The sequence below is a fragment of the Grammomys surdaster genome, unplaced genomic scaffold, assembly GCF_004785775.1.
Source record: "Grammomys surdaster isolate TR1022 unplaced genomic scaffold, NIH_TR_1.0 169, whole genome shotgun sequence".
In the NCBI taxonomy this organism is placed as follows: domain Eukaryota; kingdom Metazoa; phylum Chordata; class Mammalia; order Rodentia; family Muridae; genus Grammomys; species Grammomys surdaster.
In genome coordinates this window covers 12,054,252-12,079,569 of record NW_021604617.1, presented here as the reverse complement: position 1 = coordinate 12,079,569, position 25,318 = coordinate 12,054,252, and the positions used below count along the sequence as shown (strand labels likewise).

The following is a 25,318-nucleotide window of genomic DNA, read 5'->3' as shown; positions in this document are numbered from 1 at the left end:
ACTGTCACCAGGTACTTGGGCAGCCGTCCTTCCTCCGTGGCATCCAGCAGCACAGACCTCTGTGTATACAACAGTGCACTGTCCGCTTTTAGATTGTTTCCTCCGACTGCGTTCCCTAAAGTGGTTTTGCCAGGTCAGAGGAAACGAATGAGTGGTTTTATGGCGTTCGCTGCAGATTGCCAGGTTGTTTTTTAGGAAGACAATCAATTCAGAATACCCCCCGCCACCTATAAATGTGCTTTCTAACCCACGAACCTGCCAGGACTGAACTCTCTCATTTCAAATTACTTACCCTCTTTTTAATTCAGAGATGTAAGGACCTTTGGTGGTCTCCGTGACAGTTAAGTCATTTCTAGGGACATAATAAAGTTACTTGGATGATGCTTGCCTTTTAATGATTCATGGTCTCACTATCGAGTAGAAGTTATGCTAATCTTATTTTTATTAATTCTATTTATCGTTCTGGTTATAGGTTCTTATTAGCTATATATGACATTGCTTTACATTCTATTGACTTTCTATGATTATGTTTATGTATTTGCATTGTGTGTGTGCATGCATCTGGGCATCTCTGTATCACAGTACATGGGTGGAGTCAGAGACAATTTATGGAGTCTGCAGGTCCTGGGGATAGAACTTTCTACTTGTCAGGCTCAGTGTTAACCCAACCCTGTTGCCCACCGATCCATTTCACCAGCACTGTATTCTATTGTATTCTATTTTTAATATTACTAAAATAACATGAAAAATTAGGATTGTGTTATTAAACCTTTTCCTTTCTGGGTCTGAAATATTCTTTTTTTTTTTTCCTCCCCAATTTGTTACGAATTCATCCTTCGACAGGTAGTTACAAAGAATCCTGATTGCTTTGGATTTTATAATGTATTGGTTGTCTGTTTCTGGATATCGGTGTCCTAGTTGTGGTGGGAATCCCCTCAGTGTGTTCTGAAGGATATCTGTACATGTGTATGCACGTAATGGATTTTGTGGGTAAACACACAGGAGAGTCGGGCACAGCTGATTCGCCATTCCAAGCTGTTCTTCCATGGAGTCTCCTGGAACCAGTGATAGTTGATATATTAGTTGTACCCATCCTGGAGAAGATAGAAAGAGTATTTTCTGAACTCTAGACTAGGGGATCGGTGAACTTTTTCTGTAAAGTGCTGGGCAGCGTTTATCTTATGCTATCTGTGGTAACTACTTAATTCCTCCTTTATTGCAGACATAGGATCACAAGGTCTCAAAGAATGAGCCTGGCTGTGTTTCAATAAAATTTTATTTGTGGATACTGAAATTTGAATTTCACATAGTTTTCACTGGTACTACTCGTTTCATTCCTCCTCACTTCCCAGTTATTAGGAATATAAAACTGTTGTAGGCCTATGGGCTATACAAAAATAGACAGTGATAGAGTCCAGGTATTAGACCAGGGTAGACCAGGGTATTAATATTGTGTGAGACCAAATTGAGGAAACTCACTTTGGAAAATTCTTACTTGTGCCCTGGGCATCTAAATTGAGATTATTAATTGTAAATTCTTTCTCTTTTATGTTTTTTTGTTATAAACCAAGTAATTTCATTTTCATTAATTAAGTAACTTACTTTGAGATTGAGTCTCAGGTTGACTAGGCTGACCCAAGGCTACCCTTGAGCTGCCTCCATTTTAAGTGCTGTGATTACAGTGTATGCTGATTGTGGAACTCGGGGCTTTGAACACTCCAGGTGGGCACTGTAATCGTTGAGCAAGCGACACCCGCAGAATCTCAAGAGTTTGCTTGTTTGTTTGTTTGTTTTTTAATATATTTTGAAAAGTAGCCTTGCTTTTTCTTGTCTTTACCTTGACATCCACTTTCAAAATAAACCTCTACAGTGTGTTCTGTGTTCAGGGAAGTGAGTTTCAGGATTATAATCTTTTGTTAAATTAAAAGAAATAACCAAATTTTTGGTGTTTGAGAAAGAATCTCCCTATGCAAATCAGTCTGAATGGGAAGTCAGTGTCTAGCTGGTCTTGAGTTTTGTGATGCTCCAGCCTTTCCATCCTAAGTTCTGGGGTCATAAGCATGAACCACCATGTACATGGCCATGTACCATGTACCATTATGTATGTAGGCATGTACCACCATGTATGTAGGCATGTACCACCATGTACATAGGTGTGTACCATGTATCACCATGTATGTAGGCATGCGCCATATACTACCATGTATATAACCATGTACCATCATGTACATATATAGGCATATACCACCATGTATGTAGGCATGTATCGTGTACGTAGGCATGTACCTAGATGGAAGTTTTGTTTTATTTGCTTGTTCTGAGCCAGTTTTGATGAGGGTTCTTGCCTCACTTTGAATATACTATGTATATTAGTCTAACCTTGATCTCACTAAGTATACCAAGCCAGCCCTGAACTTGGTATGTTCCTCGTGTATTTGTCCCCAGAGTGCTGGAACTACAGCATGTGCCACTCTGCTGGCTCTGAATTACAGCTTTAAACAAAAAATCTAGAACTTGGGGGCTGGAAATATAACCTACCTAGCACACACACAACCTTGGATTTAATTGTAGCACAACAAAGATATATACAAATAAAATAAAAGGAAAAATTCTCAAATTTTTGTTATGTATCTCAGGAGTAATATATTTAAGATACAGTTGAGATATCTTACAAGATTGTCTAATCTCAAGGAAATAAACTGAAAGAATGGTAAAATAATAAATTGATGGGGTGATAATTTCCTAAATTAATATTTATTCAGCAATTACCGTGTCAGACATGTTCTCCATGCTCTTTCTGTGTAACCCATTAATTATGAAAACAACTTAGAATGGCAGTTATTATTACTGTGTCCATTTAACAAGTGAGGAGGTAGAAGCTCGGAAGTTGGGCCATTCCCAGGCTAGAAGGAGGGAAGAAAGGTAATTTGCCTGCTCTCAGCCCAGAAACCAGATTCATCAGCTGATACTCACAGGGTATCCTCAGTGCATTCCTGACCCTATTTGCTTGGAGATAGCTACAAGTTGGAAGGCAAGATTCCACAAGACTGACTTCTGACTTCAGATATCAATAGCAAAATCCAGATTGTTAGTAACCTGTGCTTTCTGCTGTCTGACTATAAGTCAGAGTTCCCAGGGGTCTCTGAGGTTCAGTTAACTTGTAAGCATGGCCTCACATATCTCAGGGAAACACTTTCTGAATGTCGCTCTCTACTATATAAAGGAGATGGACGGTAAAGCATGCAGAGGAAGGCGTGCTTAGGGCAGCCGTATAGGAAGCACCGTGGAGCTGTGGAGCTACTGTGTCTGCTCTGGACACTACCCTCCAGGTCTTTGCACCCATTCAGCTAGTTGTGAGCTCTCTGAACCTTGTCCTTTCAGGGTTGTATGGAGGCATCATTTCATAGAGATAACTGACTACATCATTAGCCATTGGTGACTAACTTAACCTTCAACCCCTCCACTTATCCCAGAGATTGAGGTGGAACTGAAAATAGCAAGCTGGTCTATAAAAACCTTGTGTTTTCTGACCACTGGTCTCCATCTTGGAGGTGCCCTCTCAGAACCTCCATCCCCTGTCATCTCATCACCACACGGAAGACCCTAATCACACTGGCTTCGAGCTTTCCTACTTGGTGATGGGAGCCATGGGAAGAGAGCACATCTGTATTCCTTATTGTCACAGCATCACGCCCAGCAGGTACCTGGGAGAGCAGGGCCTATGTGGTACATTCTAGGCTTAAATGGGTTTTCCTTACACTCTGAAGCCTTTGAGGCATTGGCCTGGGTTTGGATGCTCTTCAGGATATGCCTGGTCAGCATGAAATCATGTCCTTCTGTCTTCTACTGTTTTCTATGTGATACTACTTCAATTATTACTCCTTTGGCACCCCATCAACATCTCTCAGTAAGCAGAGGACAAAGAAATAGCTACTGTAGTGGAGGGAGATGGGGCTGTGGTCCAGTGACTGATTGCTGTATGCACTTTCTCTCCTGCATTGCGGGTTCTAGAGAAAACAGCTCCTAGGTGAAATCTTCCCTGTTTTTTTCCTCTCCAGTGTCCCCTGAGCTTGCCTCCTTCTGTTCGTACAGTCAGCACATTCTGGCTCTGGCATTCTCCACAGTCACCAGCTTTAAAAACAGTCTCTGCTTCTTTTGCATTGACAGTAGGAGACTGACCTCCCTCCCATCCCTCCCAACCCTCCCATCTTGCCCTCCCTCCATCCCTCCTTCCCATTTCTCTTATTCCTCCATCCCTTCCTTCCTCTCTCCCTTCCTTTTTCCCTCCCTCCCCTCCTTTCTTCCTTTTTTCTTTCCATTTTTCCTTCCTTCCTTCCTTCCTTCCTTCCTTCCTTCCTTCCTTCCTTCTGTCCTTCCTTCCTTCCCATCAGGGAAGGCAGGAAGAAATGAGAGAGCCAAGTTTATATAACATAACTGGAAATATTCTGTCTGTGGTTTGTGGAACCTTTATCCTTGAACCGTTTGTTTTTATGCATCTCACTCGCTCCCCAACTTTGAATCTGGGAAATTTTAGCCATCCAGTGTGTTTATATTACAAATCAAAAATGATGCCCCAGATAAAATGGTCAACAATTCTGAGGGCTGACCAGCTCTCTCCATGGCTGTTAACCTTTGTCATCAAGTATCGTATTTCATAGTTATCCTTATTGATAATCCTACAATCTCTACAGCAATTAAATTTCTCTGTGTGTGTGTGTGTGCGTGTGTGTGTGTCTGTGTGTGTTTGAAAAAATTCTACATCAAAGTTCAGAGCAATTTTCCTGCTTTTTTACTAAGGAAAAGCAGATCCACCTCTGCCTTGAGTTTGTTCATTTCACAATGAAATATCATTAGAACTTGATAGGAAATGAAAGTGATGTAAGCCAGGGACAGGGATGATGGCTGGCTGGCTCCGTGGCTAAGATACTAGCTTGCAAGTGTGAAGAGACGTGAGTTAGAATCCTTAGTACGCATGTAAAAACCTGGATATGGCCTTGTGAGCACCTGTAACCCCAGCGCTGTGGAGGTTGGCTTCCTGGAGCTTGCTGGCTGCTGGTCTTGTTGAAATGGCAAGCTCCAAGATCACTGAGAGAGCCCTGTCTCAAGGCAATGAAGTGGAGAACGATGGAGAAGGGCACTCTGCATCCTCCTCCAGCCTCCCCATGGGCATGTGCACCTGTGCACACATGTGCACACACCACACACACACACAAACAACAACGTCAGTGGCACAGATCTGTTGTAACCTTTAAGCTACCAAGGGATCTCTTGTTTATCTGAAGGATGAGGTCATGGAAACGGAATTGCTGAACAACAAGTAGATGTTCACATTCTGACGTGTATCCGCATATCCGGGTGCTTCTTGACTTCAGTCAGGCCCATCTGTGCTGTAAAATACAGATGACACATCATAGGTATGCTGCAGGTCACCAGGATGCACAGTGAGACCCTGGAAGCCTCTACAGCCAGGCCTGTGAGCCGAAAGCTGCTTTCTACCTCATCTCCGTTACTCCTGTTCAAGCTTCTAATCATCCAATAAACACTTGTAGTGTTTTTCATTCTTTCAAACCAGTATGTAATTTGAGACAGCATGCTGATATTTACCACACCTATCCATTGTTGCTGGCAAAGTTCTTGGATAAATGGAATTTTCGTAGTTAACTGCAATTTAAATACAGGGAAGCTAAGCTTCTTATACTGCTTATCATCTTAAGCACAAAGTCTAACTTTTTCTTTCTTTTAAATGAAAGGAGAAAATTTGAACCCTTTAATATGTCAGTTTTTATTTTGAGTATCATGAAGAAATTAATTCTTAGAAGCCAGTTGTAGTTCTGTTAAGAGAGAGAGTAATGGGGAGCTAGAGAGGTGGCTCAGTGGTTAAGAGCACCGGCTACTCTTCCAGAGGTCCTGAGTTCAATTCCCAGCAACCACATGGTAGCTCTCAACCATCTGTAATAGAATCTGATACCCTCTTCCGGTGTGTCTGAAGACAGTGACAGTGTACTCATATACATTAAATAAATAAATAAATCTTTTAGGAAGAGAAAGTAATGTCTTTAGGGTCTTTGAAGGTGAACAAACTGTTTGCTTTCATGCTGAACGGAACCAAGGTACCTTATTTAGATTTTCAGTTAATATCATGGCACCATTGTGGAGGTTTCGATGTTTCTCACTCCCAGCAACCTCCTCCAACACCACCGTTTAACTTACTAATTCTAATTATTCGTGGTCTGCACATTCATCCTTCTAGTCAACAAGTCCTTGTCAGGTAGTCCATGAGCTGGTCCTTGAGGATTTGGATAGTATCAGTGGGTCTCACCAACTCATCCCTTCTCTTTACGAAGGGAAAAGAGGGTGTGTGGTCCAGTCAATGGGTACTGAGTCTACATGCTGTCCTGCATTATAGATTCCAGGGAAGACACACAGAGTATAAATATGTAAGTATAAAATGAAGACAGCCATAAAGGGAAAAGAAGACACAGAGGAGGGCTTTTCAGTTGGGGATGGAAGGTAGGGATGGCATCCAGGAGGAAGTCTTGTCTCTCTGGATGATTTTGCTTTTCATCGGATATCAGGGGGGAAGTGAGAGTTTTAAGATGAGTGTGAAGAGACCAGATTGAGCGTGCGAGTTAGAGTGGGTGTGTGGAAAGAGAGGAGAGAGAGAGAGAGAGAGAGAGAGAGAGAGAGAGAGAGAGAGAGAGAGAGAATGAGAGAGAGAACACTCTGTATCTGCTCATAAAGAAACTCATGGGGGAGGCCTGTGGGTTTCTTTGAGCTGTTGGTCTCTATATTGTTTGTATTTCTTTAGATCTTTAGATGCCCATGCCGGGAGTTGGCAGTCTTCATCTATAAAGGGCCAAAGGATAACAATAGGCTACTGAGGTTTCTGGGTAGAATGGTCTCTGTCATAGTTCTGCAGCTTTACCACAGCAGCGTGAAAGCAGCCGTGAGTGCTAGCTACATCAGTGTCTGGATTCTAGGAAGCTTGTTTATAAGACCAGCTGGTATGTTGGCATTCCTTTGCTGGCCCCTGGCTTGAAGGATGCTTTGCTTATTATTTTCCTAGTCTTCATTAGGTAGTTGAGCAAGTGAGGAAATGTAGTCTGTGTGTCAGTCCCTGGCCTTGAGCTGCTTATAAGCATTAAGGGAAGATAAGTATATACATTTATGGGGCTGCCAACCAACATTACGAGATACTATGTAATTAGACGCTGATAGAATGGACAGAGACAGGAAATGTGATGGGGCCACTTGCTCATCCGCTTGGCATCTGGGTGTTTAGAAAGAGTTTTGAAGGCTACATAAGGGTGGTAGGACTTGGCAAAATCACAACATACAGGAGATTAGAGTTGATTGAATATCACTACTGAATTCAACCTGTTCATTTCATAAGTGAGCAAACCAGGATCCTGTTGTCTTTCAGACAGGTTGGGTAAGGATGCGGCTCCTCATTTCAGAATCTTTGTCCAATTCTTTTCCTGACTTTTTCTGTTCGATCCACCCAGAAGCGCCTATATGTATACATAGATGTTTTTGTGTGTATTTTTGTGTGTATATTTGGTATTGCTAGGGGTGAGGGGATGGAGTAGCTTCAGATTATCGATTGCATTTTGGGTTCCAAAAGACTGGGGCCAGGGTGATTGTGTCTGCTACTTGGATGGAGGTAGAGAGACGAGAAGCTAGGGGAGGGATCCGGGAGAGAAGAAGCAGTTATGCACAATAGAAAAGTGTACACTGACCTATACACAAGAAAACAGTCAACGAAGCCTTGGTGGGAAGACCCTCTAAAGTAAGGCATACCCATTCTATTGGTTGTGCGCCTAGCCTCTAACGGCCGAGCCCAGCTCTCTAGAATGTACTCATTCTGTTGAGGAACTCTTAACTGTTAGAATGAGAGTTTGTATGTTAAAACAGACAGATCTCGGTGACCGAAACAGAAGTAGTAAAAAAGCAATCACAGAGCAACATGGTTGGCTTTTTTGGTTCCCCTTTGCATACATAAACTCAACTCAAACAAGAGAATGGGGAAGTTGAGAACCTGTAGTTCCAAATTGGTAGGATTATTACAAGGATGCTTATTTTGGGGGGTGAAATGCTAATTTTTTAAATTAAAATAATCATCTTTTCATCTTTTTCCTGTCCAGCCTTCTCTATTTATTTTCTTTTTTTTCTATTTTTTTATTTTTATTTTTTAAATGTTAATCGAAGGCTTTATAAGTTTGGTAATGCTCAATAACAAGATGCCCATACAATCAGAAGTATAACCCAATACCCAACCTAGATATACCAACTATCTTTGACTGCTACAGACACGTGAACATACGCCTCCATGTTCCCCTCCTCCCCCAGATGCTCCTCCTCTCCTTACTCCTCCCACCTTAGCTCCTCCTACATATCACCCTTCCTGTTAAGATAAAACTTTTCTCTCAAAATACAAATAGAGCATAACTATACCAATTTGTATCAGTAAGGTACAAGATAGACCTAATACCCAGTCCATCATTTTGTTGACTAACCAAAACCTCTGTCATCTCTCCTAAGACTTAGTTCTTAGTGAAATGCTAATATTGAGCTAATTAAAAATGCCACATTAGGTAGTGATGGAGGGAGTGACCCTGAAAGTGGGATTGGACTGTGTCCAAAGTGTGGCTCAGGATCAAAGAATTTTAGAGCCAGAGGGGTCCTGGTTTAGTGTTAGGGCCTCAAAAGTTAGATGGATGCCAGAAACATTCAGATTGCTTAAAGACAAGAAAACCCACAGCCAAACAAAATAAGTTCTTCACCCCGTTGTAGACTCACAACGATCTCAGAGATAAGACAAGGTCTATGAAGAAGGTATTTTCAAAAATCATCTCAGACAGTATTATTTTTTCTTTTTCCATTTTCATGTGTGTTTGCTTGCAGCTGTCTGGGCACTCATGTGTGGGTCCATATGCGCATGAAAGACTGAGGTTGACTTTGGGAGTCATTCTCAATTGTTCTTCCCTGTTCAGCAAGGCAAATGCTTAAGCCAAACCCAGAGCTCACTGATATTGGTAGTCTCTCTTGCCTGTTTCTTCTAGGAATCCCCTGACTTCTGTGCTGGAATTACAAGTAGACTGCTGTACCCACTTGCTATATATATAAGCCGTAAGAATCCAAACTGTTTTCCGATTATGTGGCAAACACTTTAACTACTGAACCACCACCCTACTCTTCCCAGGCAATTTTAGTACTGTATTCAAAGGCCTGAAGCTTTGTTAGACTTCCCTGGCCTGTCTTAGCCATGTCTGTACATATGGGGGATCAAGGGTCTTAATCGGAAGGACCCAGCCTCACTTTCTTGCTGTCACTGTCTCGAATCTATCAATGACATTGTCACCCCGTTTCACTGTGTTTGTTTTTTCCTCCAGTGTTAGCTTTAGCTATAATCAATTTATATATTAAGTAGGGGCCGTCTTTAAATATGGTCTTTAACTTGATCCATTTCTGCCCATAGCTGCAGGGTTAGAGGGAAAAGCTAGTGTGTGGGGTGCGCACATGCTTGTGCACATGCGTGTATGCATGTGTGTGTGTGCGCGCGTGCACACGTGCGCACTATTTATTTACTTATTTAGAGGCATGTTCTCAGGTAGCTCAAGGGAGTCTCAAACTTGACATGTAGCCAAGGATAGCCTTGAACTCCTCATCCCCTCTACCTCAGCCTCTCAAGTGTTATATTTACAAACATGTGCCATCACAAGGAGATTTTGTTTTGTTTTGGGACAAAAAGTCTCTTTATGTAGCCCAGACTGGTCTGGGTCCCGTGGTCCTCTCCTCTGAGTCTCCCTAGTACTGGGATTACAGGCAAGTCCTTCCACATCTGGTGGGAAAACTTTAGAAAGGGCTTTTCCTTCTTCTTCTTCTTTTTTAAATAGCACAGCAGGATTATGGATTGACTCTGGAATCTCAGGAGACTTTAGAGGCCCCAGTAGTTGTTGCTTGAGTAATAAGCTCTGCTTTCAACAGACCTGCCCTCTGATTAGGCTTTGCAAAGCAGAGCTGTTCTGTTTGAGAGAGAAGTGAAGGGCTCCTCCCACTGTTCCTTGGCCAAGAGGCAGCCCTGTGATCTTTGTCCAGTTCAGTGCTTGCTTCTGTCCCACTGGTTTCTTCCTCCATCCACTTCACTAAACACGGTTAATTCACACTCTCCTTGGTTCTGTTTGTAGGAGATAGATTAGGTGATTTTATAGGTCAATATTACAGTCCTTTAAGAACTGATAAATTAGCCAGGCATGGTTGTGTATACCTATAATCCCAGCCCTTAAGATTCTGAGGCAGGAGGATTACAACGTTGACACCAGCCTTGGCTGTATATTGAGACTCTGTATCAACTACATAAACAAACAAACCAAAAAAAGCAAAACAGATTAGCCCAGCTCTGTGGCTCATACCTGTAATCCCAGCAACTGGGGAGTCTGAGTCAGGAGTCCCACGAGTTTGAGGCCAGCCTGGATTATCAAATAAGGGCTTTATCTCGAAATGAAATATCTTCAAAATAATCTGATAACCTTTTTTTTTTACTCCCCCAAGAAATCAAGAAGTTCAAATAGAGCAAGCATGGTATAGAATGTAGGGGATGTGGGGTTGCTGGGTGGGGTTTGTATACAGCTAAGTGACCCCTGACAGGTCAGACACCAGGAAAGAACCTACCATCCCAGTTGGTCGTAGAAGGTCTTAGAACTAAACTGAATCCTTGCCTAGCCTGGTGGGTGTAGTCAACCACAGGCACACTCAGGGTGGCTCCACAGATCACGAGCCCTGGGTGGGGGAGGCTGGTGTCGACTTGTTTCCTGGAGCTTTGTGTATCTCCCCAGGGTGCACACTTCTGAGTCTACAATGGGGGTGGGGCACGACATTAATCTTGTGCTCGGGCTCCATCGGACAGATGGTTTCCTTCACCCAGGGCATCTGCTGAGCTCAGTAGAAGGTGTCTGGGCTCGTTGTGCAAGTAGAAGGAGCAGGAAAAGGAAGGGCAAAGCCAAACCCTGAGAGGGAAGACACAGACAGAACTTATCACCAACTAGCAGGCTCTTTTCCTTCTCAGTTTCTAATATGAAGTTAAGTTTCTCAGCAAGAAAACAGACTACTATCCACCCCTGACCGCCTCCACCCCCACTTTCAGACTTAGGCTGAAGAAAAACTAAGTATATCATAAGCTCTAAGGAGAAAAACCCAAGATCGCCTGAGAGACAAGGAAGTACCCTGGCCTCACGTAACCGTCGGGTTGGGAAAGCATAGACTCTGGTCAAGTTTCGAGATGCTAAGACAAACCCTTGATCATCTTGCTAATGTTTTTTTGCTTTGTTCTTTCAGTTACCAGTGTAGCTATAAATCTAGAAGGAATTTGTTCTGTAGCTGGTAGCTTGGGGCAGCCATGATTTTTATACAAATGTCTTCATGTCACTGAGGATGACAAAGATTGTCATGGCCTCTCCATTTCTGTGGCTCCAGGGAAGCAATCTCGCTAGTCTTTGCTTCCTGCTCCTCATCTTAGAACTTGGGATCCCCCAGGTTTTTTTGTTTTTGTTTTCTTTTGGTGTGTGCGTTTGTGTGTGTGTGTGTGTGTGTGTGGTTTGTTGAGACAGGGTGTCCCTGTGTAGCTCTGGCTGTCCTAGAACTCTCTATAGACCAGATTAGCTCCAAACTCAGAGATCCGATTGCCCCTGCCTCCCAAGTGCTGGAATCAAAGGCGTGTGCCACCATGCCCAACAGGTCCTCCAAGTTTTTATTCTGGAAGTTGGTGTTAACTCCGACCTGCTTGGTGAAGTTTTTCTTTTAGAACATGACCACCGAGTTATTCTTGCTGGATCTGGCTCAATGCATAGATTCTTCAGTGGGTGCCTGTGGGGATATGTGTCTATTGGCTGTGGCCTTCAGAGACCGGACAAACTGGGTTTGAATCTAAAACCATCATCAGCTCTGTTGTTTAATGGACATACCAGGAATGCCAAAAGTATGCTTGTTTGTCGAAACAAAACAAAACAACAGTTTATCATCAGGCATCCAGGTGCTATGGAAGTGACAACTTTGGCACACGCCTCCCTGTTTCTGATGTCAAGCTGAAGTGGTACCCACCAGATCCTGAACAGTGGTGATGACCGTGTTGTTGTCGTTGCTGGTACTCCGTTCTCCTCTGCTCCTATCTGACAGTTCTCTTATTTCTTTCAGCTTGGATTCCTCAGCACTGTCACAGCTCAACCAGAACAAAAGACTCTCACTCTTACTGGCACGTACCGCCATGTTGACCGTACCACTGGCCAGGTGCTAACCTGTGACAAGTGTCCGGCAGGAACGTATGTCTCTGAGCACTGTACCAACACGAGCCTGCGAGTCTGCAGCAGCTGCCCTGCGGGGACCTTTACCAGGCATGAGAACGGCATAGAGAGATGCCATGACTGTAGTCAGCCATGTCCGTGGCCGATGATTGAGAGATTACCTTGCGCTGCCTTGACTGACCGAGAGTGCATCTGCCCACCTGGAACGTATCAGTCTAATGGTACCTGCGCTCCCCATACAGTGTGCCCTGTGGGCTGGGGTGTGCGGAAGAAAGGGACCGAGAATGAAGATGTTCGGTGTAAGCAGTGTGCTCGGGGTACCTTCTCTGACGTGCCTTCCAGTGTGATGAAGTGTAAAGCCCACACAGACTGTCTGGGTCAGAACCTGGTGGTGGTTAAGCCGGGGACCAAGGAGACAGACAATGTCTGTGGCATGCACCTGTTCTCCAGCACAACCCCACCTTCCCCTGCCACAGCTATCTTTTCTCACCCTGAGCACATGAACTCCCACGATGTCCCTTCTTCCACCTATGAGCCCCAAGGTAATTCAACCTCACAAATTACTTGCTTGAGGAAGGTTTTGAGCCCGGTAGAGCGAGCTTCTAACCAAAGGTGTTCTCTCCACTTTGCTAAATCTAAAAGTCATCCCTTGGAGGAGGGAGCCTTCATTTTTTTGTGACTAATTAAATTTGGCTTCTTTGGACTTAATAGAAATATTGCAACTCAGAAGGTTTCTATTAGGAGACAACAGATATCTAGAAACTAGGTTACATCAAATTGGCGAATAAGAACTTCGAAAAATAAGGACAGTGTGTGTGACCTTATGTAAATCACTTAACCCATTCAGTGCTGGGCCTGAGTGAGTGAGTTGAGTGATTTTTAGATGTTTAAGGTTCCTTTCAGAGTAAAAAAAAGTTATGCAAAATGGTGTTAATTGTGGGTAGACAGAGCCAGAGGAGAGACAGCAAGGGAGAGCTTGTCATTATATCTGGAAGGAAGGGAGGAGTGTTGATTCCAAGATAGGACAAAAAAGATAGAAGTTTAAATTTGAGTAAAGATGACCAGCCTTCACATCTGAAAAAAAAATGGCTTAATGTTTTTTTTCCAGCTTGAGTTTATGGCCTTTATCCCTGTTTGCCTATCATATGCCAGTCAACACTCAGGCAGAAGTTCAAAATTTGCCAGATCCTCTTTCATCTCATTTAGTTCCCATGAGATATGGCCAACTTAAATTGTGCCTACTAGCACACTGTTGTGTGTGACAATGTCTTGCCTTCAACTCCAGGGAACGCTTTCTCACGCCCGCCATTTTGAAATGAAAAGACAGGTATGAGTAGCCCTGGGGGCTAACACAAGCCAGGTTCTGTCTCAGGTTCCGTCCCTCACACTCTTTCCTGAGGACTGATTGTGGAAATGTCACAGAAAGAAGTTAACAAAGCCAGTCCTAACCCTGTGTGATCTTGGAGACGGCTCCTAGGAAAGTCCAGCCTTACTCTGTTTACTGACCTGTTGTACCGGGTTGGCTTTGAGCCCAAGCTCTTTTCTTTATCTTAGTCATGGGCTCTGTTTCATCATTGAGTCATGAAAGGTGAGGGAAGAGGACAATGAGAGAAGGAATTTAATTTAAATGAGTTCTCTGAACAATCAAATCAATGAAGGGTTGACTAGTGGCAGATAGACATTTATCCACATAAAACTTGAAGTCAAAGAGAAGCTGTCTAAGAGAGTCTATGAGAGCTCAAATATTGGTTTCCCCAAAGATGCCCATGTTCTGGGCACAGAAACAGAGTTTAACTATTCATATTTTTATCTTTTATATAAAGATGCTATTCAGACCTTTATGAAAGTGTGCAAAATAATGTTTGATCTTAAGTTCCAACAGTCATCTCTTCTTTGATTATTTGCCCTCACTTGGAGATGACAAGTCACGGGAGAGAATGTGTAGATGCCCAAATATGGAAAAGCTCTTCCCCCTCCTTACTCTTTTTTTCTAGGCATGAACTCAACAGATTCCAACTCTACTGCCTCTGTTAGAACTAAGGTACCAAGTGGCATCGAGGAAGGGACAGTACCTGATAATACAAGCTCAGCAAGTGGGAAGGAAGGCACAAACAGGACCCTGCCAACCCCACCACAAGTTACCCACCAGCAAGCCCCTCACCACAGACACATTCTGAAACTGCTGCCATCATCCATGGAGGCCACCGGTGAGAAGTCCAGCACAGCCATCAAGGCCCCCAAGAGGGGCCATCCCAGACAGAACCCACACAAGCATTTCGACATCAATGAGCATTTGCCTTGGATGATTGTGCTCTTCCTTCTGCTGGTCCTGGTGCTGATAGTGGTGTGCAGTATCCGAAAGAGCTCCAGGACTCTCAAAAAGGGACCCCGGCAGGATCCCAGTGCCATAGTGGAAAAGGCAGGGCTGAAGAAGTCCTTGACTCCAACTCAGAACCGGGAGAAATGGATCTACTACCGTAACGGCCACGGTGAGCTTCTTCTTCTGGTTCCTCCATGTGTGTAGAGTGGTCGGCCTCACTTATGCTTTCTAAAGGGGTGGGAACTCTGTAGGTTATGGAGTCCCCTTTCCTTATAAAGTTCTTTTCTTGATCTAGCAGGTTCTAGAACAGGATTCTGACCATCTATTACAAGTAATGCACGCAAAGAAAATCACCTCTTTCCATTTCCCTCTCTTGCACTATTGGAACTGGAAAATACTGCAGAGTCAGAGACCTGCAAGTCACTGTGGAATATAGTCACTTCTATATTTCAACTGTGTTCTCTAGCAAATGAAGGAATTTAATTCAGAGAGGTTTCACTCAAACAAGAGACTAATTGTTCAGGACTCATGGTATCAGACTTCACATCTCTTACTACTGCAGCCCTTCCTTCTTTTAAAAAGAAAATTCCAAACACATACTATTTGTGTGTGGGTTATGGAGTGTGTGTGCGTGTGTGCGTGCATGCATGCATGCTCGAACATGCTATCATGTGGAAGTCAGAGGACAACTTTCGGGAGTCAGTTCTCTCCTCTGGCTGTGGGCTTCAGGGATCAAACTCAGGCTTGTGTAGCAAAGGGCTTTGAGCACACAGAGCCATCTTGACAGCCCACACTTCTCTTTTCTGTCACAGGGCTGAGGAAAAAATAAAGGGGGGGGGAGTTCAAAACTAAATTGCTATAAGTTAGCGGGGCTGCAATGTTTAAATGTGAACCTTACTTTTGGCTCTGTATCTTCATATATATACACATTTTTTATACAAGCATGGATGTGCATACACATAAACACACACACACACACACACACACACACTCACACACTCACACGCACATCCCTCCTTCCTAAATGGTTAGGATCTTATCCAATCCACAGAACAGAAATATCTGTTAGGTGATGAATACCCACAGCATAAGAGGCTTGTCTTCATCTGAGGCCGTGTCTCTCACTTAGTAGCCACTGCGTGTTGATAGAGGCTGGAATGTTTTGGCCTTTTCTCTTTTAAGGGCAAAAATAGCTTACAGTACTTATTTGTCTCTGCGCTCTGTCTCACATGAAGGCAGCAATTTTGTTCCCCGCTGTGGTGGTAACTTCCTTTCCTGAGTGAAAGCAGGCTCTGGAAATCCCATTCAGAGTTTCCTTTCCCATTTACAGATAAAGGTGTGTGCTCACCTTCCGACAAGCTGGTTATCAAAGTGCTTATCCTCTTTGGTATAGTAATTCTATTTTGGGACTCTATCACTGAGATATAAACAGAAATATTTTTTTAAAGTAAGCACAGTGAACATAAACACTCTTTTGTGGGGAGAGAAGACAGGCTCTTACTCTGTAGCTAGGCAGGCCTTGAACTTGTGGTTCTCTGGTGTCAACCTCTTTTGTATTGAGATTAGAAGTATGGGACGATAAGCCTGCCTAACCTTATAGCTATTTAACTTAGCCTTGTAAGTCACAAACGTTGCAAACAAATTCTAGGGAAATAGCTGAGCAGCTGCTGAAGTGTGCATGTATAATAGAGTGTTTTCACCCAGCCCAAAGAGTCGTTTATATTGGGTAAAAGGAACAGACAGAACTATATAGTTCACAGTAGTCCCGACTCTTTTAAACCTTCAGAGGTTGGAAGGAAAGATGACAGCATGAAGAACGGTCCCAGTGTGGTAGGATTTTGTCCTCTTTCCCCTCTTACTGTTAGTACCCCACAGGTGGTACAAGTTTTGTAATACATCACATCCTGCTTAAGACTTTACTTGTTGTCACCTGTTCTTTGCTTCTGAAGCCATATACTAATTTTACACAATAGAGTATGTATTACATGGTAACGCTTTATATTTAATGATGTGTATGATACACGCCACATTTATATACACATTTTTCTCAATAGACAATAATTTAGTGGAGTTGTCGTTGTTTCTTTGTCAACTTGACATAAATTCAGAAGCAAAGAACAGATGACAACAAGTAAAGTCTTAAGCAGGATGTGATGTATTACAAAATAAATTTCCCAAATTGCTGCGTGGGCTTTTATTCTTCAATAGATTAGTATATTTACTAACAGTAAAGATATTCTCTTCGTAAAATAGTTCGTAGTTTCCAACCTCAGTAAACTGAAAGTTGGAACAATGCTGTGTTGTATATATTGCTCCTTTTGTTGGCCTGGTGTCCAAGTTTGCTTTCTGTTGTTATGATAAGCAAAAGAAACCTGGAGGTGGGGGAAGAGTTTATTTGGCTTACACTTCCATGTCATAGTTTATCATGGAGGGAAGCTAGGGCATGAACTCAAGTAGGAAGCTGGAGGCAGGAACTGATGCATGGCGGAACACTGGCTTGCTTCCTATGGCTCCTCTGCTTGATTCTTTTATACAGCCTGCCCAGAGCTAACACCATCCACAAAGGTCTGGGCCCTCCCCTATCTGTCATTAATCAAGAATGCCTCACAGACTTTTCTACGGGCCAATTCAATGGAGACGTTTTTTCTTAATTGAGGTTTGTTCTTGGTAAGTGACTCTAGCTTATGTCAAGTTGACAAAGAAACAATGACAACTCCACTAAAATATCCTCAAAAAGCAAACAACTAACATATCCAGTTAGACCTTTGACAGAAAGAACATTAGGGTTTGGGTTTTTTTATTTGGGGTGTGTGTGTGTGTGAGTATGTATGTATGTATGTATGTACGTATGTATGTATATGTGTCTGTATTTATGTGTAAGCAGGTACATGTATGGGCATGTGTATGCACATGTGTACCCATGAGTGTGGAGGCCAGATGTTGATATCATGTGTCTTCTGAGATCGCTCTCCATTCTCTTTCCTGATCAGGGGTCTCTCACTGAAGCCTGAGCTCATCCAGCTCCCCAGATTTCACTCTGTGATCTTCCGTCACCACCGCCTAAGATTACAAGTGGGCCTTGCACCACCTGGCTTTCATATAGATTCTAGGGACGCGTACCCCGCTCCTCATGTCTGCATGGCAAACACTTCATCACTGGGCACTTTCTTCCCTTAGGAAGTATAGCTTTTCCCTTGAGTATCCTCAGATCCAATTAGGATCAAGTTTTGTATTCAGCTGCCCCTGGAGTTACCTGTGCTCTGAGTCTACCTTGTTAGTAGAACATGTGACTCTCCTTTCAAGATTATATAAATCTAACGTTATCTGTCCGTCATGATTCTACTAGTCAATAGTTGGCTATTATAGTTTGTGATCAGATACATTTATAAACATGCTTTTGGGGCATAATTTTTAAAGTTCTAAGAACATAGCAAGTTGTAATAATAAAGGCTAGTCCAGGAGTAGAAAGCAATAGGGAACGATGACCTTAAGTATTCTTTTTAAAAATGAATTACACGATTACTTGATTACTTACATAGTGTGTTGGGGTGTGTACACGCCATGGTGCACATGTAAAAGTTAGAAGACTACTTGCAGGGGTTAGTTCTTTTCTACCATTATGTGGACCCCAGGGATAGAACCCAGGTCTTAAGGCTTGATGCCAAGGGCCTTTGCCCTCTGAGCCACCTCACCAGCTTGACCTTCAACATTCTTACAGCTCATTTTACCTCATACGTCTTTCGTCCTTACAACAACATTCTGTTTTATAGAAAAGGGATGGAAGTGGAGAGAATCAAACTCAACCCAGTCACACACTTAGGTCCCTTCAATGGGGCACCTTTCAGTCTTCTCCGTCAGGTGTAAGTAGTCCTCCCCATAGTTCAGCCTTCCCCGGGTTTCTGCATTGGGATATTTCTGTTTGTGTGTTTCTCTAAGGAAGGCCTTTTCTTTCCAAATTGCTAGGTTCAAGGGTGCAAGCAGGTAAAATCCTATTACAAAGAGAGGTTCTGTTCAGTGAGAGCCGCGGCAGGTGCACTAGGCTCTCTATGAACAATGCCTCGTTGATCTGACAGCATTGTGCTCAGGCAGCAGATTATCCAGACCCACGAGATCTCTTCCTGGTTCCTGTCCATTCATACCGAATGGCTTATGAGAACAAGGACTGAAGACCCAGGAGTCTTCGATCAAAGGTCCTGGGAGCTCTCCTTTATTTACCCCCTACCCACTGTAACAGGGACATGCTAGGCCTTTCTTTACAAAATTACTATCATTGCATGACAGTTTCATATGTACGCACAACGCACTGTGGTTATATTCTCCACCCATTAGCTCTGGTATCAGTCTTCTTTTCTCTCTGAATGCTTTCTTCTATCTAACTAGCCTCCTACTTGCTTTCCCATTAAAGACAATGATACCCCGCTCCACAGCATCCAATAGTGAGTGGTCCCTACACAGATCTTCAGGAACAGAGTAGGTGCTCATGTCATTTCCTATTCCTGTGATGTAACCTTGAAGGACTCAATGTGGAGCAGGTACTGATCCCATTGCTGCTGTGTGTCATGGTTGCAATGGTTGTGCTGTGTCTCAGTGACCTGCGGGATCTTGCTTGCCTTGTCAGACCTCAGCACTCTGAAGCTCTTGTCTTCTTACCATAAAGTCCTCTTGTACTTCTCTGTCTGCCACTGATGTACAATTTCTAAAGGTGATGTTTCAAGCACCACAGTTCTGCTCTCACAGAGTCCTATGATTAGCTGCACCTTTGGAAGCTACATGCGTTGGTACTCCATAACTTCCTTCTTTTCCAGAGTCAGAAGGGTTTAAAAGGTTGAGAGGGTTGGAAGAAGCTGTAGTTTCTTGCAATATACCCACTTTAGCATCGGGTATCATAAGTAAGTCCCTCTAGAATTTTTATCTATGGCAAACCTATTTAAAGATTTTGTTATTAGGTTAAGCTGTCATAATGATGTGGGCCTATTGTTTGGGCTCTAATTGCCATCCTTTGTCATCGTTGTGGAAATAGATTTCTTTTTGTATTATAACCCCAAGGTAATGAGGTCAGGGTGGGTGGGTGTACAAAAGTTCCATTTGGTTTAAAATGAAAAGGAAGGGGCTGGAGAGATGGCTCAGTAGTTAGAAGCTCAGGCTGTTCTTCCCGAGAATTTAGAGTGGCTTATTTAACAGCCTCTATAGAATGCCAGCCCCAAGGAATCTAACATCTCTGCTCTCCGTGGGCACCTGCACTCATGTGCTCATACAACACATACACATAATTTAAACAAATAAACATTTTCTAAAGATGACCAGTGCAAAAGCTAGACATACAGGCTCATGTCTATTATCCCAACACTTGATAGGCTGAGGCAGGGGTGCTGCTACAAGTTCTAGGACAGCAAAATGAGTTGTAGGTTAGCATCGCTACACAGTGAGTCAAAAGACAAATAGATAAAGTGAAATAAATGTAGGCTACACAGAAAATATTATTTTTTATTTTATCTGTTTACACACACACACACACACACACACACACACACAAAGTAAATGATAATGATAGTAAAACTTAGTCTTCCCACAACTTCACTGAGGGAGTATGGGAAGATCCCCAAAAGTCGCTTTGTTCTCTTATGTCTGCAGAAGGTACAAAGCCTTGGTCTGGCCCCATTGGCAGCGGGGTGGCTGAGAATACGAACCAACTGTGTGTTCTCACAAGTGTTTCTAACCGGTGCCATGGCAGTTTCTTTTCCTTCAGTTATTTACCGTCCCTCATGTCTCTCTTCCCCATTCCTTGCATTTGCAAAAGGGCCTGAAGTGGAGACCAGGCAACCTGTTTTTCTAGAAACTTTAAGGGGAAAGTTTGTTTGGAAATGGGGCTAGCACAGTATTAGCGTCCACTACGTACTGATGGAGGAAGTATATGGGAAAGTGCAGAGGAAAACACGACCCTGTTCCCTGTTGTGACTGTATTGGATCATGTTTCCTTTTGCTCTTAGGTTTTAGACTGTGAGTTAAAATGAGATGTAGGAAGGGGAGTGAGAAAGGGGAGCTGATTTACCTAGTGGAGAGTGTGTTTAGCTTCTGGCTGGCCTAGTTGTTCAGTGGTCTGCCGTAGGCAGCTAGCATGTGCATTTGACAGTGTATCAGTGTAACGCATGTGACCCACGGAGACAGCATGTTCCTTAAGTGGACAGCAGCAAACATCGTGAGGTTTCTAGACGGGGACTGCTGTGCTTCAGTGGCCAAAAGGGAGAGAGGTCATTCTCGGTGCTTAGTTTATTTTAATTTTTACTTTTAAAGAGGGTTTAATATTGCCTGGGCTGGCTCTAAACTTGTTGCATGGCAGAGGATGGCCTTAAGATTTTGATCACTAAGTTTCCACTTCCTGAGTCCTGGGATGGCTAGAATCACAGGCATGCCTCACCTGGCTTATGGTTCGGTGGGCTGAACCCAGGGTTTTATGTATGCAGACAAATACTATCAACTTTACGACTCTAATATTCCATATAGCAATCCATTCTAAGGTACTCTTTCTGAATTTCACCATGTGGCCCTACACTTGGCCTGTGACTTGGGGCTCAAATGTCCTATGCCTGAGCTGTTTCCAGTGGTAGCTACATGCCTTGAGGTATTTAAGCTAAAGTTATCTAAAAAGCAAAATTCAGCTTCTCGGTTGCACCAGTGATAACTTGAATGCCTAATAGGCATACATAATACTTTCCTGACCACATTGGGACAGATGGAACATTTCCATTGTCTAGAACATTCTTCAGGACAGCCGTGGTCTAAAACATCCAAGGACTAATCTACTTATTCTGTCAAGGTTGTAAGGTGATTGTTTAAATTTAAAGCCATTGAACCATTGAGTTTGTCCCTGTTGGCTTACAATGATGTTGTATTAGGAAATTAAACAAAGATTTTGTTTTCAAGATTTATTTTCTTTTGAATTATATAAGTCTGTGTGGTGTATATGCACAGTGTGGGTGCTGGGAACAGACTTAGGATCTCTGCATTCTTAGTCACTGAGCCATCTCTCCAGCCCTCTTAGGGTAGGTCAGTTGTTGTAGACTTTAGCACAGATTATTTTTGAGCCCCATAGGAAGTCTCCATAACTGCAGGATGTAATTGTAGAGTTTGTGTTGGAACTATTCGGCTCTGTCTTTGTAGTGTCAAAAGAGCCCACGGTCAGTGTATAAATTATCGGAGGGGACATAGTCTAACAACACTTGATCTGTAAGATCAGGTGGCGGTGCTGGGCCACAGTTGCCAGAATGTGAAGTCTACTATAGGTTGGCCATTTCTCTTTCACATTCTGCTAACTGGAACAGCTTGGATAAGTGGGTCCAGTGCTCTTGGAGCCCTCTTTGAGCTTAACTGTATTCAATTTTACCTTTAGGGGTACCTATTTCTTACTCTGTTACAGGGATGCATGACATAGCTGAATGACTAAAATGTTTATAATATGTAATAGCTGTCATCGTCCCTTCAAAACAATTCCCAAATCCCTCCACCTCCTCCCAACATGTCCTGCCGTTTACCCAGAGATTGCCATCTTTCACGTGGGCCTACCTCACAAGTGGACCTGCACGGACCTGTTACAGCTTGTCTCTTAGTCAAAGCAGAGGCATAGAGGAGGACACGGTGGTTTGGGTTCTAACCTTGACTTCCAATACACTTTGAAGGGGGTATGAGTCTAAGAAAAATAGTGGACAGATGCCTAGAGATTTGGAACTTGGACTCCACTCTGTGCCTGAAGGGAAAAATGGAGAGGATTGATTGTCTCGAATCAGTATTCACAGAGGTACGTGTGTGGGCTGGGAGGAAAGAAGTGCAGGATTATCCAGGCAAGAGCCATCTGTAATGCAAGTGCTTGAAACATAAGAGAGTGGAGGCATGGACTCATTTCCCAAAGGTTTGCCTATAGTTCTGAAGAGCAGCCACAGGCTGCAGGAATGACATATGGCTAGGACAGTGGATATCTAGATCTGCCCACCTACCACAAAAAGTCTGTGAGTGATCCTGGGCCAGTCATGTGCTCTTTTTTGGAGGTCAGGTTTTTTAGTAAAATAAGGACACCTGAGAGCGTAGGTCCCAGAGTTCAACATTGAAGATGATTAATGTGATGATGCAGTTTTGTTTTTGTTTTGTTTTTTGCCTTAGCAGGGTGCACTTCATGTCACCCTGATATTTGAAAGGACAAATGTAGGCCATGTGGGTCCTGCATATATTGTAGTGTGGGAGCAGTGTGTAGCTACTCAGAGAGGGGAAGCCAGCCTTAATCCCAGCTTTATGTTACAGAAGGATGCCATGTTCACCCTAACACCAAAGACTACTCTGCAGCTGATGACAGAGTGACAGGAGGGTAGTAAATGCTTCTACTTATGTGGGTCACATGTGACTGGGCCAGGCTGAGACCGTACAGGGGCTCCGTGCTTATGTGGGGTACAGGGGAGCCTTTGGTATTGAGAGAGCTTCAACAACTAACTCAGAACTAATGTTTGGAGACAGTCTTTTCAGTGTGTCACACTAGTCTAACATGCATGTTAATCACAGAGCAATGGGGAAGCCATGACCAAGGCTCTCATTTATTCCTGAACTTGAACACTGAGAGACCATGGTGTCATGGCAGAGCCCCAGCTACAACTCCTGAGCTTCTGGAAGCTTGCTTGTCACCCATGCCAGCTGTGACAAGTTCAGCAGCTCCTATGTATCTGTAAAGAACAGGACTGGGGATGGACATGTCTAAATGTCCCTCCAGTGACTGCTTGGTATCCACAAATAAAGTTTAGGCTAGCCTGAAGCCTTTTTAAATTTTACACATTCTAACCGTGGCCTATTAGCGTGAGCGTAAGTCTCTCTAATAAACGGATTCTTAAGTTCCGTGTTTACCACGGTCTAGTGCCTGTTTATAATTCATTGAAACTATGAATTTAAGTTCTGTAGGATAATCCAAAGTGGTCCATGGGCGTGGAAGAAACTGTCACTCATATAGAGATAGAAAACTCAAGTTCCAGAAATGAGTTACTTCCCATGCAGAAAGGCCATGGCGTAGCCTGGTTTTGCCTGTGGGGTAAGTGCCTTGAAGAAGGTGACTCTCAGCCGGGCGGTGGTGGCGCACGCCTTTAATCCCAGCACTTGGGAGGCAGAGGCAGGTGGATTTCTGAGTTCGAGGCCAGCCTGGTCTACAGAGTGAGTTCCAGGACAGCCAGAACTACACAGAGAAACCCTGTCTCGAAAAAACCAAAAAAAAAAAAAAAAAAAAAAAAAGAAGGTGACTCTCCAGAGACCCAGGCAAAGTTCTTGTCTGTCGGGGACATCTTTAGCCATGACAACCATAGCTTTCTTCAGGGACAAATGGAGCAAGAGATGTTAGGCTAGAGGGAGATTCTATTCTCTGTCTTAGTTATTCCCTGCTCTCTCTCTCTGCTCTGCTTCTTGCTGGATCCCCTCTCACCTGGGAATCATTGTTAACTGTATGTGAACTGTTAACCTGAGGAGAAGCTGAATAGCCAGCCTGCTATTCAGGCTGAATTACTTGTTTGGGTAATACAGGAAAGCAAGCACACACAGGTGCGTTGTCCTGGCCTAGTCTCAGACAATAGGGGAAATATGGGAGAGATTGGTAGCCAGCATCACATTTAAGGAATCCTAAAGTAAAGAAAACATTATGTTTTGTTTTTTTTTTTAAGATTGATTTTTAAGGGTGGTGGTGGGTGGGGACATCCGCTGGGAGACAGGGTTGTCAGGAAGAAGGTATAGAATATGGAACAGTTAGAGGGTGGACTGGGAGGGAAATAAAATTTGGAGTTTAAAATAAATGAATGAATAAATAAATAATTAATAAATTTTGAAGAGACTGATTTTTAGTTTGCTTTTCAGTGGTGTTTTTATTTATGTGAATTTGACCATTGAGATCGAGGCTCTGTCTTAGCAAACTAGGGCTTGGTAGTGTGAGGAACGTTTGTGTTTTGTTTTTGGAAAACCTAGAGGTGATGAGATCACAGGGGTGTGGATGGAGGAAGGAAGAGGGAGAGGAAGGGGTGAACTCCTGTCGTCTCTGGGGAGAGTTAAGGCCTCCTCTTCCAGCTTCCCAGATAGCAGTTCTTATATTGTCCATGTTGCCTTTCCAGTCAAAGGATAGCATGACTTTGTCCATTGGTAAACGAAACACTGTGGTTTGAAAATGACTCACAGTTCTGGAGTAAGACAACAGAGAGGTCATTTCCTTTGGAGGACCCTGGAGGTCTTCAGTAGTGGCCAAGGAGTAGATGAGTACAAGGGAGGTAGATAGGTGGCCTGTTCCAGACTAGGAGCACCCTTTGAACTCTCCCAAGGTCACCCCAATGAGAAGAAGGATGATGGTCCGTGGATAGTAACAGTCAGAGGAGGGAGCTGGTGTGTCTCTTGCTGACTAGCTCAGCTAGATGATTCCAGAGTGTGGGAGACAAAGACCTGATCTGACATGGATGTCTTGGTTCCAAAAGGAAAGAACTTAAATTGTTAAACTCTTGTAACATACACAAAGCCTCCCACCTTTGAAGAGCAAAGGAAGTCCAATTCCCCTTTTTTTACACCCCAACAGCCTGTCCCTCAGAGAATGGAACACTTCAGACTGCTCCTGATTCAGTTTCTCTTGGAAATTCTCTTGTCTATGAAAATTTATCAGGTTTTCTTTCCCTTCCTTCCTCCCTCCCTTCCTCCCTCCCTTCCT

General features: G+C 43.4%; 1 protein-coding gene across 2 annotated transcripts in view; it reads left to right on the top strand.

Annotated features, from left to right (window-relative positions):
* The window catches only part of Tnfrsf21 (TNF receptor superfamily member 21), a 67,583-nt gene that overhangs the window by 9,329 nt on the left and 32,936 nt on the right, over positions 1-25,318 (top strand). For both annotated transcript variants that reach the window (XM_028766630.1, XM_028766631.1), the window contains exons 2-3: positions 12,190-12,838; positions 14,291-14,785. In XM_028766630.1, coding sequence (XP_028622463.1) covers positions 12,190-12,838; positions 14,291-14,785 — 1,144 coding nt within the window. The remainder of the gene's footprint in view (positions 1-12,189; positions 12,839-14,290; positions 14,786-25,318) is intronic.